Raw genomic sequence first — 17,129 nt, forward strand, 5'->3', positions numbered from 1 at the left:
TGCAATTGCAGAGTATTCCGACCCCTTGACTCCAGCCAGCAAAACCTTCCCCACCACAAAAAAGTCGATCCGCGAGTATACTTTATGGATCGCTGAGAAAAACGAATACTCCCAGCCAGCGCTTTTCGCCCCCCCCTGATGGGACCAGCGAGCACGGCCGTGATCTGTCCAACCTTGGCTCCTGCACCAGGTTCCAGTCCCCCCCCACAATCAGCTCATGCGTATCCAAGTCGGGAATAGCCCCAAACACCTTCCTCGTGAATCCCACATCGTCCCAATTGGGACCGTATATGCTCCATTATGTTGATATGAGATTTATTTTGCTCGCATATTGCTGTCCATACATTCACTCACGTTGAAATATTAATGAGGCATTTGGTTTGAGTTGCACCAGTTGAATTAGTAGAGGAAGAAAACTATGCAATGCCTAGAGAATGCTCTCTGAAATACAGTCAATTTAACGCAGCAGATTCTCACCCTTCAGATGGAATTTTGAGTCCTCTCAGGTGGGGCACACTGGCAGGAAAGGAAGGGGGGGTCTTTAAATCAGGTGCCATAGTGGCAGTGCCATGTGTATCATCTACCTAACTACCTCGACTGGTATATTACCAATGGTGGAAGAGTCATTGAGTAGCCTGCCTGTCCTTGGGTCAATTGAGGCCCTTAAGTGGCCAATTAGCCACTTAAGGCACTTCTCCTATCACGAGGGTGCCCATGGCATGTGGCGACTAGTGGCTCTTTTGCAGAATGAGGGGGGGGGAGGAGGGTTTAGTCACACTGCCCAGTGGATGTCCCCCACCCTCCTCAGCCTCTTGAACCGGATCCTCCCAACATCTTGCCAGATCTAGCAGACTGGCCATGGTATAAGAATTCGCTCAGCTTCGAATCCGGCTCCTGGGCACTTCAATGTGTTACATTGACTGCAATCCCAGCAGTGGCCACCGGTCTCAGTGGCACTATGGGGACTAGAGAGTTGTTGGCCATCTGATTGACGGGACGCTCCAGAGGCTGGATCTCCTCCTAGATGGGCGCAGAAGTCTCGCCCTGAGGCAATTAACAGCCCTACAGCCGTAAAACTGACCGAGAGCTTTCTGGCTAGCGGAGGCAGACCCGCCCCGAATTTAAGATGGGGGTAGGGCCACCACCTTCATGTGAAATCTAACTTCTTATAGAATTTACAGTGCAGAAGGAGGCCATTCGGCCCATTGAGTCTGCACCAGCCCTTACAAGAGTACCCTGCTCAAGCACACGTATCTACCCTATCCCCCACTTAACCTTTCTGGACTCTAAGGGCAATTTAGCATGGCCAATCCACCTAACCCACGCATCTTTGGACTGTGGGAGGAAACCCACGCAGACACGGGGAGAATGTGCAAACTTCACACAGACTGTGACCCAGCCGGGAATCGAAACTGGGACTCTGGAGCTGTGTAGCAACTGTGCTAACCACTATGCTACCATGCTGCCCTCCTTGTCTCTCGCATATCTAATGAAGGTGAAAGGAGACCCTGCATGTTTTATTTAGTAAATGCAAAGTCCCTAAGACAAGCAGTTTCGCCCTGCCCTGCTGTGTTGAGTGCGGATAGGCCTCCGCTGAGTCTGGATTGGACATTCTTCTATAATGCGGTGCATAGATTGCTCTTTCCCACAGGCACATGGGCTGGTGCTCATACACCATCTGTGGAGGTTGGCCAAGCAGGGTCTGTGGCCATTCCTGAACCTGTTAAGGGTGGACCACTCTTTTCGTAGAAGTTTGAAACCAGGCAGCTGTTGGGTTGGGTTTGTGACCAGCTACTTGTTTGTCGTGTCCAATGGTTCCTCCAGTTGTCCTTGTGGAATTTGCATTGAATTCCTATGTCCCAGGGTTTTTCCAAATAGTCCTTCTTGATGGGAGCCATACCTTGGGTGGGCTGAATAGATCAGCAGGAAGTGGCGGGGGGGGGGGGGGGGGGGGGGGGGAGGCAGGCATTGTGTACTTTTTCTACCATTTTGTGGGCTGTTGCAAGTCGGCAGATATGTGGAGGAGTGTGTGTGTGCGCGCTTGCGTGTCCCAGTGGTTTTCAACCTTTTTGCTTCTGCGCTCCTCCTTCCATGTTATGAGAAATTAAGGGATACACTGTAACACAGCAATCATAGGGGGCATAAAATTAATTCTACAATGAAACATTTTACTTAATGGGAAAGCTGTTGCTGGTGCTTTTCTTAACAGCACTCTCTGTCTTCATCCCTCTCTGTATCTATAACCACCTCTAGCACTGCAACCGTCTAAGATCTCTGTGCTCCTGGATTTTTGTCACTTCATTCCCAACTGTTCCTTTAATTGGCTAGGTCAAAAGCTCTGGAATTCCTTCCTGATAAGTGTCTATTTCTTTGCTTCTCTCTTGTCCGTTAAAATTATCCTTTAAAGCCTTTCTCTTCAATTAATATTACTGGAAAAAGAACCATAGGCTCCCCAAACTCCTGAGTAATTCAGAAATGGTACGATACTTGCATATATATTCCTTTTGTTTGCAGAGAACGGTTCCAAGTTCCAAGTTCAAAAACATTACAAATTGTTGTGAAAAGCTTAGGCAACACGCCTCTCTTTTCGCCAGTATTCAAGTTCTTCAATTAACCTTTGGGTTGCCTGTGCTGATATCTCCTCATGTGGCTCAGTGTCAAACCATGTTTGAATAATGCTCTTTTGAAGTTCTATGAAAACTTTCACTGAATTGACACAATATTATCCCTCACTTTCAGAAATGTCAGCCTCTTTTCTTTTGCTCGATCTGTTTCTGCAATTTAGAAACTCTCTCCTCAGTAGAATTTAAATTTTCTTGAATTCTCAAATATTTTCATCCACTGTTTAGGAACTAGAGGGAGATAGTGGAGTGGTGCAGCGACAACAATCTATCTATCCCTCAATGCCAGCAAAACTAAAGAGCTGGTCATTGACTTCAGGAAGCAAAGTACTGTACACACCCCTGTCAGCATCAACGGGGCCGAGGTGGAGATGGTTAGCAGTTTCAAATTCCTAGGGGTACACATCTCCAAAAATCTGTCCTGGGCCACCCACGTCGACGCTACCACCAAGAAAGCACAACAACACCTATACTTCCTCAAGAAACTAAGGAAATTCAGCATGTCCACATTAACTCTTACCAACTTTTACAGATGCACCATAGAAAGCATCCTATCTGGCTGCATCACAGCCTGGTATGGCAACTGCTCGGCCCAAGACCGCAAGAAACTTCAGAGAGTCGTGAACACTGCCCAGTCCATCACACAAACCTGCCTCCCATCCATTGAATCCATCTACACCTTTATTAACATTTATTAACAAAAGAAAAGAACATTTAAAACACACAAGATTGCATTTACACAGTTAAAATTTAGTTTTACAGAACTTTTCCCCCCAAAAGACGTCCTGCTTTGTTCAATTCAGAAATAAACAGCTCCTTTTGGCAACAATCCCTTATAGATATTTGATGTATGAAAAAAACTCCAGTAATATTACGACATGGCAATCCCACTATGACTGTCGGGGCAATATGTCACAGGGCTCACTCCCACTCTGATGTGGAATGTCAAGAAACTTTAAAACACAACCCTGCTTTTTGAAACAACATACACTTTTCTGGGTTGGCGGAAGCACCCTCACTTTTTTTTATAAATGTTTTTTATTGGGCTTTTGAACAAAGTATATTTACAGTTATGTGCACAGAATAATATATATATAGAGAGATAGAAGAGAAGAAAAACACAAAAAAAAACTGGTAGGGTATTATGCACTAGCTCAACAACAGCAACTCTGTACAGTTGGCAATATTGTTTTTAACACATAAGTAGGCACCTGTTTGTGTGTGGAGGGGAAACTGGGGAGGTACATATACATTTGGGTGCTGGAGAAACCCTTACATTAATTATGTCCAATATAGAGAAGGCAATATGCGAATGTATCCGGTGTTGGTATTGTTACTTGCTTCTCCTGGACGGTTTTCGCTGCCGATGTTGTCTCGCGTCCCCTTACAAACTTGAGGACCCCTGGTTGAGAAACCCCTGTTCCAATCCACTGCCACCCCGTCAATTCTTTCTTTGTGTTCTAATGGTAGCGGTTTAATTTCCAGGTGGAGAAACAGAGGCGAATAGAACGAATTAAACAAAAGAGGGCTCAGCTGGAAGAATTGATACTGCAGGTAACGAACATATCTGTGTCCACATAGAACCTATTTAGTTGTTTGTCAGAATAATTGCACCAATGGTGCTTATGTTTGTTTCTGAAGTGCAATTAAGACTTTGAACCCTGAAGTCAGAATAACGATAAAGAGAGCAAATTAACACTGACAGCTTGTTGTGAGTAGTTTGTATCATATGATGTGGATCTTACTGGAATAATGCATGAATATGGAAGTCACATTGCACAAATTTGGCAATTGTCATGCAGTACAGTCATACACGCTTAAACCTCTAATTTGTTGGCGGCAAAAAATAGGTCTGTAATTATCTGTTGAGAGAAAATAATCGAGTAATTTACTTACCTTAATAATCCGTCATCTGTAATTGCTTATCTTTATACCTTCTTGGCCCATTTGTTAAGTTCCTCCACCATTCTGTTAACACTGCGTCGTATGTTCCACCACTCAAGACAGTGGACAGTGTGGACAAGGGAACCCATCTCAACCTTACGCCAATGTTGCTTCCGGGCCACCATGAGAAAATACCTCAAAAAAGATACCTATTCACTTTTTTTTTTCCTGTTCTTGATCCCTTCAATTCTCCTCCCCAAGGATATGGTTCGCCTCTGCCCACATCTTTCCCCAGATGGCAATTCTGAAATTTAGGAGCTGCCGTATGATGTTAGTCTTCAATCATCACTGGTTTACCCTCCCTGAAACCCAAGTACTTGGTCAGTTCTGTAACATTTCCTTTAGTCTTCACTTGCCATCCATTTTCTTCCCTTTTACACCTTTCCGATGTACCAAGGGATATTCGGTGCTATACAAATACAAGTAGGTATTCTATTGTTGCATTTTGGTATGATAGCTTTTGAATAGAACATAGAATAGTACAGTACAGTACAGGCCCTTCGGCCCACGATGTTGTGCCGACCATTTATTCTAATCAAAGATCAGCCCTTCAATTTACCGCTGTCCATGTGCCTGTCCAAGAGTCGCTTAAATGTCCTTAATGACTCTGACTCCACCACCTCTGCTGGCAGTCCATTCCATACACCCACCATTCTCTGTGTAAAGAACCTACCTCTGACATCTCCCCTATACCTTCCTCCATTGCACACTGGGCTAAATAGCTGGCTTTTAAAGCAGACCAAGGCAGGCCAGCAGCACGGTTCAATTCCCATACCAGCCTCCCCGAACAGGTGGCGGAATGTGGTGACTAGGGGCTTTTCACAGTAACTTCATTGAAGCCTACTCGTGACAATAAGCGATTTTCATTTCATTCACCTTAAAATTATGTCCCCTCGTGACAGCCATTTCCGCCCGAGGGAAACGTCTCTGGCTATTCACTCTATCCATGCCTCTCATCACCTTGTACACCTCTATCAAGTCACCTCTCTTCCTTCTTTGCTCCAGTGAGAAAAGGCCTAGCTCCCTCAACCTTTCTTCATAAAACATGCCCTCCAATCCAGGCAGCATCCTGGTAAATCTCTGCACCCTCTCCAAAGCATCTACATCCTTCCGATAATGAGGTGACCTGAACTGAACACAATATTCCAGGGTTTTATAAAGTTGCAGCAAAACCTCGCGGTTCTTAAACTCAATCCCCCTATTAATGAAAGCCAACACACCATACGCTTTCTTTTTTAAAAAATATATTTTATTCAACATTTTGTGGCCAAACATAACAGTACATAGTTTTTCTTTTGAACAACAACAAAGCAATATAAATAACCGTGGCCAATTTTAAACAAATAAATAAATAATATATAAACAAAAGCAAAAACAAAACCAAGTGGCAACTGCCTTGTCAAAAATAGTTACTCTCCAAAGATACAATCCAATATACATTACCTATAACAAGTGTCTATACATATACAATGACATCCCTGAGAGTCTGTCTGGTTCCTCCCCCCTGGGTTGCTGCTGTTGTCTTCTTCTTTTCCATTCCCTCTATCTTTCTGTGAGGTAGTCGCCGAATGGTTGCCACCGCCTGGTGAACCCTTGAGCCGAACCTCTTAATACGAACTTGATCCGTTCTAACTTTATAAACCCTGCCATGTCGTTTATCCAGGTCTCCACACCCGGGGGTTTGGCTTCCTTCCACATTAACAATATCCTGCGCCGGGCTACTAGGGACGCAAAGGCCAAAACATCAGCCTCTCTCGCCTCCTGCACTCCCGGCTCTTCTGCAACCCCGAATATAGCCAACCCCCAGCTTGGTTCGACCCGGACCCCCACCACCTTCGAAAGCACCTTTGCCACCCCCACCCAGAACCCCTGTAGTGCCAGGCATGACCAGAACATGTGGATGTGATTCGCTGGGCTTCTCGAGCATCTCCCACACCTATCCTCTACCCCAAAAAATCTACTGAGCCGTGCTCCAGTCATATGCACCCTATGTAGAACCTTGAATTGTATCAGGCTTAGCCTGGCACACGAGGACGATGAGTTTACCCTACGTAGGGCGTCAGCCCACAGCCCCTCCTCAATCTCCTCCCCCAGCTCTTCTTCCCATTTCCCTTTCAGCTCATCTACCATGATCTCCCCCTCGTCCCTCATTTCCCTATATATGTCCGACACCTTACCATCCCCCACCCATGTCTCTGAGATCACTCTATCCTGCACCTCCTGCATCGGGAGCTGCGGAAATTCCCTCACCTGTTGCCTCGCGAAAGCCCTCAGTTGCATATACCGAAATGCATTCCCTTGGGGCAACCCATATTTTTCCGTCAGCGCACCCAGACTCGCAAACGTCCCATCTACGAACAGACCTCTCAATTGTACTACCCCAGCTCTTTGCCATGCTCCAAATCCCCCATCCATTCTCCCCGGAACAAACCTATGGTTATTTCTTATCGGGGACCGCACCGAGGCTCCCGTCTTTCCCCTATGCCGTCTCCACTGCCCCCAAATTTTCAATGTAGCCACCACCACCGGGCTTGTGGTGTATTTCTTCGGTGAGAACGGCAACGGTGCCGTCACCATTGCTTGTAGGCTAGTCCCCCTGCAGGACGCCCTCTCCAATCTCTTCCACGCCGCTCCCTCCCCTTCTCCCATCCACTTACACACCATTGAAACATTGGCGGCCCAGTAATAGTCATTTAGGCTCGGTAGTGCCAACCCCCCCCCCCTGTCCCTACTATGCTGCAAAAATCCCCTCCTCACTCTCGGGGTCTTCCCGGCCCACACAAAACTCATAATACTCTTCTCGCTTCTCTTTAAAAAAGCCTTCGTGACCACCACTGGGAGGCACTGAAACACAAAAAGGAATCTCGGGAGGACCACCATTTTAACCGCCTGCACCCTACCTGCCAGTGACAGGGACACCATGTCCCATCTCTTAAAGTCCACCTCCATCTGTTCCACCAACCGCGTTAAATTAAGCCTGTGTAATGTACCCCAATTCATGGCTATCTGGATCCCCAAGTACCGGAAGTCCCTTGTTACCTTCCTCAACGGTAAATCCTCTATTTCCCTGCTCTGCTCCCCTGGATGCACCACGAACAACTCACTTTTCCCCATGTTCAATTTATACCCTGAAAAATCCCCAAACTCCCCAAAATTCCGCATTATCTCTGGCATCCCCTCCGCCGGGTCCGCCACATATAGCAACAAATCGTCCGCATATAGAGATACCCGGTGTTCTTCTCCTCCCCTGAGTACTCCCCTCCACTTTCTGGAACCCCTCAATGCTATGGCCAGGGGCTCAATCGCCAGTGCAAACAATAACGGAGACAGAGGACATCCCTGCCTCGTCCCTCTATGGAGCCGAAAATAATCAGACCCCCGTCCATTCGTGACCACGCTCGCCATCGGGGCCCTATACAGCAACTGTACCCATCTGATATACCCATCTCCAAAGCCAAATCTCCTCAGCACCTCCCACAAATAATCCCACTCCACTCTATCAAATGCTTTCTCGGCATCCATCGCCACCACTATCTCCGCTTCCCCCTCTGGTGGGGGCATCATCATTACCCCGAGCAGCCTCCGTATATTTGTGTTCAGCTGTCTCCCCTTCACAAACCCAGTTTGGTCCTCATGAACCACCCCCGGGACACAATCCTCTATCCTCGTTGCCATTACCTTGGCCAGAATCTTAGCATCCACATTCAGGAGGGAAATGGGCCTATAGGACCCGCATTGCAGCGGGTCTTTTTCCTTCTTTAGGAGGAGCGATATCGTTGCCTCTGACATAGTCGGGGGCAGCTGCCCCCTTTCCCTAGCCTCATTAAAGGTTCTCATCAGTAGCGGGGCCAGCAAGTCCATATAATTCCTATAAAATTCCACTGGGAATCCGTTTGGTCCCGGGGCCTTCCCCGCCTGCATGCTTCCAATCCCTTTCACTACTTCCTCCGTCTCAATCTGTGCTCCCAGTCCCGCCCTCTCCTGCTCCTCCACCTTAGGAAATTCCAGCTGATCCAGAAAGCACATCATTCTCTCCTTCCCTTCCGGGGGCTGAGCTTCATATAATCTTTCATAAAATGCCTTGAACACTCCATTCACTCTCTCCGCTCCCCGCTCCATCTCTCCCTCCTCATCTCTCACCCCCCCCCCATCTCCCTCGCTGCTCCCCTTTTCCTCAGTTGGTGGGCCAGCAACCTGCTCGCCTTCTCCCCATATTCGTACTGTACACCCTGTGCCTTCCTCCATTGTGCCTCTGCATTACCCGTAGTCAACAAGTCAAATTCTACATGTAGCCTTTGCCTTTCCCTGTACAGTCCCTCCTCCGGTGCCTCCGCATAGTGTCTGTCCACCCTCAAAAGTTCTTTCAACAACCGCTCCCTTTCCCTACCCTCCTGCTTTCCTTTATGTGCCCTGATAGATATCAGCTCCCCTCTAACCACAGCCTTCAACGCCTCCCAGACCACTCCCACCTGAACCTCCCCATTGTCATTGAGTTCCAAGTACCTTTCAATACACCCCCTCACCCTTAAACACACCCCCTCATCTGCCAATGATCCCATGTCCATTCTCCAGGGTGGGTGCTGTTTTTCCTCCCCTATCTCCAGGTCCACCCAATGTGGAGCATGGTCCGAAATAGCTATAGCCGTGTACTCCGTCCCCGTCACCTTCGGGATCAGTGCCCTTCCCAAAACAAAAAAGTCTATCCGTGAATAGACTTTGTGGACATAGGAGAAAAACGAAAACTCCTTACTCCTAGGTCTACTAAATCTCCAGGGCCCTACTCCTCCCATCTGCTCCATAAAGTCCTTGAGCACCCTAGCTGCAGCCGGCCTCCTTCCGGTCCTGGACCTCGATCTGTCCAGCCCTGGGTCCAGCACCGTATTAAAATCTCCACCCATTACCAACTTTCCCGCCTCTAGGTCCGGGATGTGTCCCAACATGCGCCTCATAAAATTGGCATCATCCCAGTTCAGGGCATATACGTTCACTAAAACCACCTCCTCCCCTTGCAATCTGCCACTCACCATCACGTATCTGCTCCCACTATCCGCCACTATGGTCTTTGCCTCAAACATTACCCGCTTCCCCACTAATATAGCCACCCCCCTGTTTTTTGCGTCTAGCCCCGAATGAAACACCTGCCCCACCCATCCTTTGCGAAGTCTGACCTGGTCTATCAGTTTCAGATGCGTCTCCTGCAGCATAACCACATCTGCCTTAAGTTTTTTTAGTTGTGTGAGTACCCATGTCCTCTTAATCGGCCCGTTCAGCCCTCTCACATTCCACGTGATCAGCCGGGTTGGGGGGCTCTTTACCGCCCCCCCCCCCCCCCCTTGTCGACTAGCCATCTCCTTTTTCAATCCAGCTCCTCACCCGGTTCCCACGTAGCCGTATCTCCCCCCAACGGCGCCCTCCCGCCCCGACCACCCCACCCCATACCAGCTCCCCCTTCTCCCCAGCAGCAGCAACCCAGTTAACCCCCCCCCCCCCCGCTAGATCCCTTCCTAGCGTAATTGCACCCCCCATGTTGCTCCCAGAAGTCAGCAAACTCTGGCCGACCTCGGCGTCCCCCCGTGACCTCGGCCCCCACTGTGCGAGGCCCCCTCCTTCCTGCTTCCCTGTTCCCGCCATGATTACCATAGCGCGGGAACAAAGCCCGCGCTTCCCATTTGGCCCCGCCCCCAGCTCCTCATCCTCCCTCCCCCCCCCTCCCCCACGACATGGGGAAGAGAGAAAAGTTACAGGGTCGCAGGATTAACAACTTGGGAAATCATCTCTTCCCCCATTTCCCCCCCCTTCACCCCACGTAGTCACCCCACCACTTTGTCCCAAACGTTCTTTTTCTAGCCCGCTTATTCCAGTTCCTCCTCGACAACAAATGTCAACGCCTCTTCTGCCGTTTCAAAGTAGTGGTGTTTCCCTTGATGTGTGACCCACCGTCTTGCCGGCTGCAGTATTCCAAATTTAACCTTCCTTTTGTGCAGCACCGCCTTGGCCCGATTAAAGCTTGCCCTCCTTCTCGCCACCTCCGCACTCTTGATATACGCGGATCACCGCGTTCTCCCACCTACTGCTCCGGGTTTTCTTTGCCCATCTGAGGACCATCTCTCTGTCCTTATATCGGAGAAATCTCACCACTATGGCTCGAGGAGTTTCTCCAGCCCTCGGTCTTCGCGCCATAACTCGATAAGCTCCCTCCACCTCCAACGGGCCCGTCGGGGCCTCCGATCCCATTAACGAGTGAAGCATCGTGCTCACATATGCCCCGACGTCCGCCCCTTCTGCACCTTCGGGAAGACCAAGAATCCTTAAATTCTTCCTCCTCGCATTACTCTCCAGCACCTCCAGCCTTTCCACACACCTTTTGTGGTGTGCCTCGTGGATCTCCGTTTTCACCACCAGGCCCTGTATTTCGTCCTCATTCTCCGCAGCCTTTGCCTTCACGACCCGAAGCTCCTGCTCCTGGGTCTTTTGCTCCTCCTTTAGCCCTTCAATCGCCTGTAATATCGGGGCCAACAGCTCCTTCTTCATCTCCTTTTTAAGTTGTTCCACGCAGCGCCGCAGGAACTCTTGTTGGTCAGGGCCCCATATTAAACTGCCACCTTCCGACGCCATCTTGCTTTGTGCCTGCCTTCCTGGCCGCTGCTCTAGAGGATCCACCGCAATCCGGCCACTTTCCTCTCCTTTTTCCATCCGTGTCCAGGGGGGATTCCCTTCCGGTTTACCGCACAGTGTTTTTAGCCGTTAAAATTGCCGTTGGGGCTCCTATTAAGAGCCCAAAAGTCCATTCCACCGGGAGCTGCCGAAACGTGCGACCTAGCTGGTCATCGCCGCACCTGGAAGTCACCATACGCTTTCTTAATAACCCTATCAATCTGGGTGGCAACTTTGAGGGATCTATGTTTGTGGACCCCGAGATCCCTCTGTTCCTCCACACTTCCAAGAATCCTGCCATTAACCCTGTATTCAGCATTCAAATTTGACCTTCCAAAATGAATCACTTCACATTTATCTAGGTTGAACTCGATCTGCCATTTCTCAGCCCAGCTCTGCATCCTGTCAATGTCCTGTTGTAACCTGCAACAGCCCTCGACACTATCTACAACTCCACCAACCTTCGTGTCATCGGCAAACTTACTAACCCACCCTTCCACTTCCTCATCCAAGTCATTTATAAAAACCGCAAAGAGGAGAGGCCCCAGAACAGATCCCTGCGGGACACCACTGGTCACCGACCTCCAGGCGGAATACTTTCCATCCACTACCACTCATTGTCTTCTTTCGGCCAGCCAATTCTGTATCCAGACAGCCAAATTTCCCTGTATCCCATGCCTCCTAACTTTCTGAATGAGCCTACCGTGGGGAACATTATAAAGTGCCTTTCTGAAATCCATATACACGACATCCACTGCCCGACCTTCATCAATGTGTCTTGTCACATCCTCAAAGAATTCAATGAGGCTTGTGAGGCATGACCTGCCACTCACAAAGCCATGCTGACTATCTTTAATCAAACTATGTTTTTCTAAATAATCATAAATCCTATCTCTCAGAATCCTTTCCAATATTTTGCTCACCACAGACGTAAAACTGACAGGTCTGTAATTCCCAGGGATTTCCCTATTCCCTTTCTTGAACAGGGGAACAACATTCGCTTTCCTTCAATCATCCGGTACTACTCCAGTGGAGAGTGAGGACGCAAGGATCATCGCCAACGGCGCAGCAATCTCCTCCCTTGCTTCTCGTAGTAACCTTGGGTATATCCCTTCAGGCCCAGGGGACTTATCTATCCTGATGCTTTTCAAAATTTCCAGCACATCCTCCTTCTTAATATCAACGTGTTTGAGTCTATTAACCTGGTTCACACTGTTCTCATGAGCAACAAGGTCCCTCTCTCTAGTGAATACTGAAACAAAATATTCGTTCAGGGCTATCTCCTCAGACTCTATACACAAGTTCCCTCCACTATCCCTGATCGGCCCTACTCTCACTCTGATCATCCTCTTATTTCTCATATAAGTGTAGAACGTCTTGGGATTTTCCCTAATCCTTAGTTCAGTTCATCACTATAACTAAATGGTTTTATAAATTATTTAAAAGAAAATATCCAGTTTACTGGTGCATTTTGTAACTGTTTTAAATCATAACACCAAAAGTGATTTATTTCAATTCCCATTAACTTCATTGCAAACCAGCATTTGAGAGTCAATCAATTATTGCACTAAAACACGAACTTGATCTAGAAAATGCCCTTTCATTGCTTTGAAGGGTCTTTCAAGATTAAAAAATAAATATTAAGAACTTGCTTAATCTGGGTCTTCCTCTGTACCTTTGTTTATTTTTTCGAAAATGTTCGGCAAAATCTTACCCAAAAGATATATTTCTGACCAGAGCAAGACTCTTGATGTTTCTTTCTGTCATTTCTGCTGAAAGTCTATCTGTTTGCCAGATCACTTAAAATCTTCTGTGCAAGCATTTCTCTTTCTGTTTTTGACATTGCAACTTGACCATACCTGACCAATCTTCTCCTGGACCTCTCATGCTGCTGTTATTACAGCCAGGCAGGTGGGTTCTGAAGGTTTTTTTATAGAGTGAATAAGGAACGGTTGTTTTTTTTTTTTTTGTTGAGTGGCCAACAGAAATTTAAATTAATTTAAAATTATCAGCAGGGGAGGTAAAAAAAAAAAGGGTGGGAAGCAATCCTCACATTGGAACATGAAATTATTTACGTTGAAAGTGGTTGAGTCAGAGACCATTGCATGTTTTAATTGACAATTAAATAAACATTTCAAGAAGAAGAATGTGAAGGGTTTTGGGGAGAGGGCAGAGCAATAGGAATAGACATGGGGCGAAATTCTCCCCAAACGGCACGATGTCCGCCGACTGGCGCCCAAAACGGCGCCAATCAGACGGGCATCGCGCCGCCTCAAAGGTGCCGAATGCTCCGCATCTTTGGGGGCCGAGCCCCAACATTGAGGGGCTAGGCCGACGCCGGAGGGATTTCCGCCCCGCCAGATGGCGGAAACGGCCTTTGTTGCCCCGCCAGCTGGCGCGGAAATGACATATTGGGGCGGCGCATGCACGGGAGCGTCAGCGGCCGCTGACAGTTTCCCGCGCATGCGCAGTGGAGGGAGTCTCTTCCGCCTCCGCCATGGTGGAGACCGTGGTGGAGGCGGAAGGGAAAGAGTGCCCCCACGGCACAGGCCCGCCCGCAGATCGGTGGGCCCCGATCGCGGGCCAGGCCACCGTGGGGGCACCCCCCGGGGCCAGATCGCCCCGCGCACCCCCCAGGACCCCGGAGCCCGCCCACGCTGCCTTGTCCCGCCGTTCAAAAGGTGGTTTAATCCACGCCGGCTTGACAGGCAATTTATTGGCGGAACTTCGGCCCATCCGGGCTGGAGAATCCAGCGGGGGGCCCGCCAACCGGCGCGGCCCGATTCCCACCCCCGCCGAATATCCGGTACCGGAGACTTCGGCAACCGGCGGGGGCGGGATTCACGGCAGCCCCCGGCGATTCTCCAACCCGGTGGGGGGTCGGAGAATGACGCCCATGATGTGCCAACTGGCCTACATCTGTGCTGTGGTTCTATGATTTGTCACCCTGGAAAAAAAATCCTTCCCTTCTGTTTGATACTTATCCTCTCCTCGTTCTTCACCATCCAAAAACAAATTTAAATTATAATCTCAGCGTGCAGGAACTAGATAAGAGACTTGCATCCGGAGACAGCTGAGTAAAACCCACTGTACAATTGTATCTACTTGACTTGCTCAATCTAATTTATTTAAATTATCTCATCAACTGATGTGTTCATAAAAATAATGAGACATTGGCACATCTGAAACTCTTGCACAAAGCAGCTTTAATTGATTGGCTGCGTAATGAATCACTAACATCTAACGTTGTTCTAATTAATGCTTTTCATGTGTCAGTCATATGAATGCACATCAGGTGGTCATGTGAACCACACATTCATCGAGCTACCGGTGTTCCTTCCTTCCTTTTTGATCTATCATAACTATTTTGTGTAGTTTCCCTTTGATTTTCTTTCATGTTTTTCTTCTCTTTGCCCTTTCTTATCCTAAGGTCCTGTCATTTGTTTATTTTGTTCTTTTTCTTTCAATCAGTGATTCAAATTTGACGCTCTTTTTTTCTATTTCCAACTTACAGCAAATAGCGTTCAAAAATCTAGTACAGAGGAATCGACAATCGGAACAGCAGACACAGAGTCCCCCTGCACCAAACTCTACTATTCAGTTGCCTTTCATCATCGTCAACACCAGCAAACGGACAGTCATAGATTGCAGCATCTCTAGTGATAAGTGCGTATTCGTGTTATATTTTATAAACTTAACCTGCTTGTTCTTATTACCTAACATGTTTTACAACAGGCCATATTGTTTATGGCATATGCTGGAACAAAGCAAGAATTAGTTCCCCGTGAGCCAACTAAGATTGAGGAGCTGTATAACCAGATCATAGGCATGCTACAATATTATCCATTAGATACAAGGATTTTTAGAATTGGGAAAACTATTTTGACAGTTCAAGATAACGCCAAGTATAAGAGACAAAAGAGGCTAAATCACGAAGAACCGATTAGGTCACATGCGAGCTGGGTTTTAGAAGTCTTTAGATTGTAAGACAGAGGATTCTGTGGATGTGAAAGAGTTGCACAGTATCTGTTGTTGCTGGTGAATGAAAGACGGTCTTTCCTAAAGAAAATTATTTCCTAAATGATTTTACCCATCTATGATGTGACCATGTTAATTCTTAAACTTCATTATTTATTGGACAAGAAACAGCCTTTTGGTTCAAAAAGAACTCTCTTTAGAAGCCACTTTTTTCAGAACGTGAAACTTTGTAGACAAGAGAACCTTAAGCAGAAGTGTTTAAATTTGGTTGTTTTTAAGTGAAAAAGTTCATTAGACAGAGTATTTTATATTAGGAATAATAATGAAAACGGAAGAGAGAATTGGGTGAAAGGGGAAGACATGCAAAAGGCAAGTGTTAAATCGCAATTATCTGTAATGGTTTTAAATATTTATGTCATATATTTTTTATCTTTTGTAACATTTGATTATTGACGTAATTTGGTAATCTTAGCTTCATAGGTGCCAGTGTAGAAAGTTAGGGGAAAAATATTCTCAACAGACCTGAAATTTCCATAGACCAACATAAACCTAACAATTGCTATGACAACCTTATCATTGTGGTGTTCCATTAACACCCTGTGCAATCTTTGACAGAATTACATCAAACTCAAAAAGGATGTTGTTTTCAAGTTATCTAAGGATGACTAATTTGCAACTAGAGTGCTTGATGTAAATATAAACATACAAAATTGATGGCAGGAAAAGGTCAGCTGGTCCTTCAAGCCCACCCCACATCCACGATGCCTGGAGGATTATGACTAGACACCACACATCCCTACCCAACCCCCACGCCACGATCATTACAGCCGTGTAGTCGCCTGGGAGAAGTGTTTTTTTAAAAAGACTAATAAGTGAGAACTCTTGGGAGGTTCCTCTTCGACGCCCTCTTGCGATCAAAAACAGTCCCAAGAAATCATAGAACTACATGTGCTTTAACTGTGAACCGACGCCCTTTTAAGTCTGTCGAAGAACATTCTTTTTAACTGAGCAGGTGGAAATCTTTGGTCTGCTATATTCTCTTGTGTGTCACAGTGCAAAAACAAATATTAATCAAAATCGAACTGCTGTAGCTATCTGCTCTATATATTTCATTTTAAAGTATCTAACTATCTTAGGTTTGAATATCTATTCAACTTTGACAACACCTTTGAGATTCATGATGATATTGAAGTCCTAAAACGTATGGGAATGTCCTTCGGCTTGGAATCCGGCAAATGTACTCCAGAAAATCTGAAATCTGCCAACTCACTGATACCAAAGGTTTTGCAGCCTTACGTTGCAGGTTAGTAGCCGCAGAGGACTAACTTTGGAGACCCTTTTTATAGCATGAAAGCTGATCATATCCCTTACATTCATGTTCCAATCCACAGTTGAGACGTCTTTAGATTTGTCAATTGTTTAATAACCTCTCTGCTGCTTTTTGTAGTCTATAGTTACCGACTATAGCAACAAGTACTTCCAATTCATATACAATGCATTTAGGTGCAAGTTAAGATTTCCCTTTACTCAACTCTTAAGGTGCCTTCATTTCAAATTCAGACTTGTGTCCTTTACTAGACAAGGACGAGTCTTGCCATTTTACGTACAGGTTTTATTTCCGGTCTCTCGATCTACCGTCAGAACTGTTTCTTGTTGTGGGCCTGGCTTGCTAGGAAACGGTTCAAACTGCCCCTCGCTGGTCTCGCTTCGACCTATTGGAGAGAGGAGACTTCGATCAATTTTGGCTTCGTTCACATCCAGGCTAATTTTCGAATATGTTGAGAATATTGTTTCAGCTAACTGCAAAATCATCTTTTGCAAAATAAAATCTGTTAACCAGATTTATTTCCTTCTATCCCTGCAATTGGAAAAATCACATTTTATTCTGTAAGATGTAATAACCCCTTAAAATATTGAAATGTAACGATCAGA

The 17,129-nt window shown here is 46.8% G+C and overlaps 1 protein-coding gene across 7 annotated transcripts in view; it reads left to right on the forward strand.

Annotated features, from left to right (window-relative positions):
* The window catches only part of LOC140389631 (transcription factor Dp-2-like), a 246,866-nt gene that overhangs the window by 213,712 nt on the left and 16,025 nt on the right, over positions 1-17,129 (forward strand). For all 7 annotated transcript variants that reach the window (XM_072473918.1, XM_072473917.1, XM_072473919.1 and 4 more), the window contains 3 exons: positions 4,107-4,175; positions 14,734-14,885; positions 16,334-16,500. In XM_072473918.1, the coding sequence (XP_072330019.1) occupies positions 4,107-4,175; positions 14,734-14,885; positions 16,334-16,500 (388 nt within the window). The remainder of the gene's footprint in view (positions 1-4,106; positions 4,176-14,733; positions 14,886-16,333; positions 16,501-17,129) is intronic.

This window comes from Scyliorhinus torazame, chromosome 14 (assembly GCF_047496885.1).
Source record: "Scyliorhinus torazame isolate Kashiwa2021f chromosome 14, sScyTor2.1, whole genome shotgun sequence".
Lineage (NCBI taxonomy): Eukaryota > Metazoa > Chordata > Chondrichthyes > Carcharhiniformes > Scyliorhinidae > Scyliorhinus > Scyliorhinus torazame.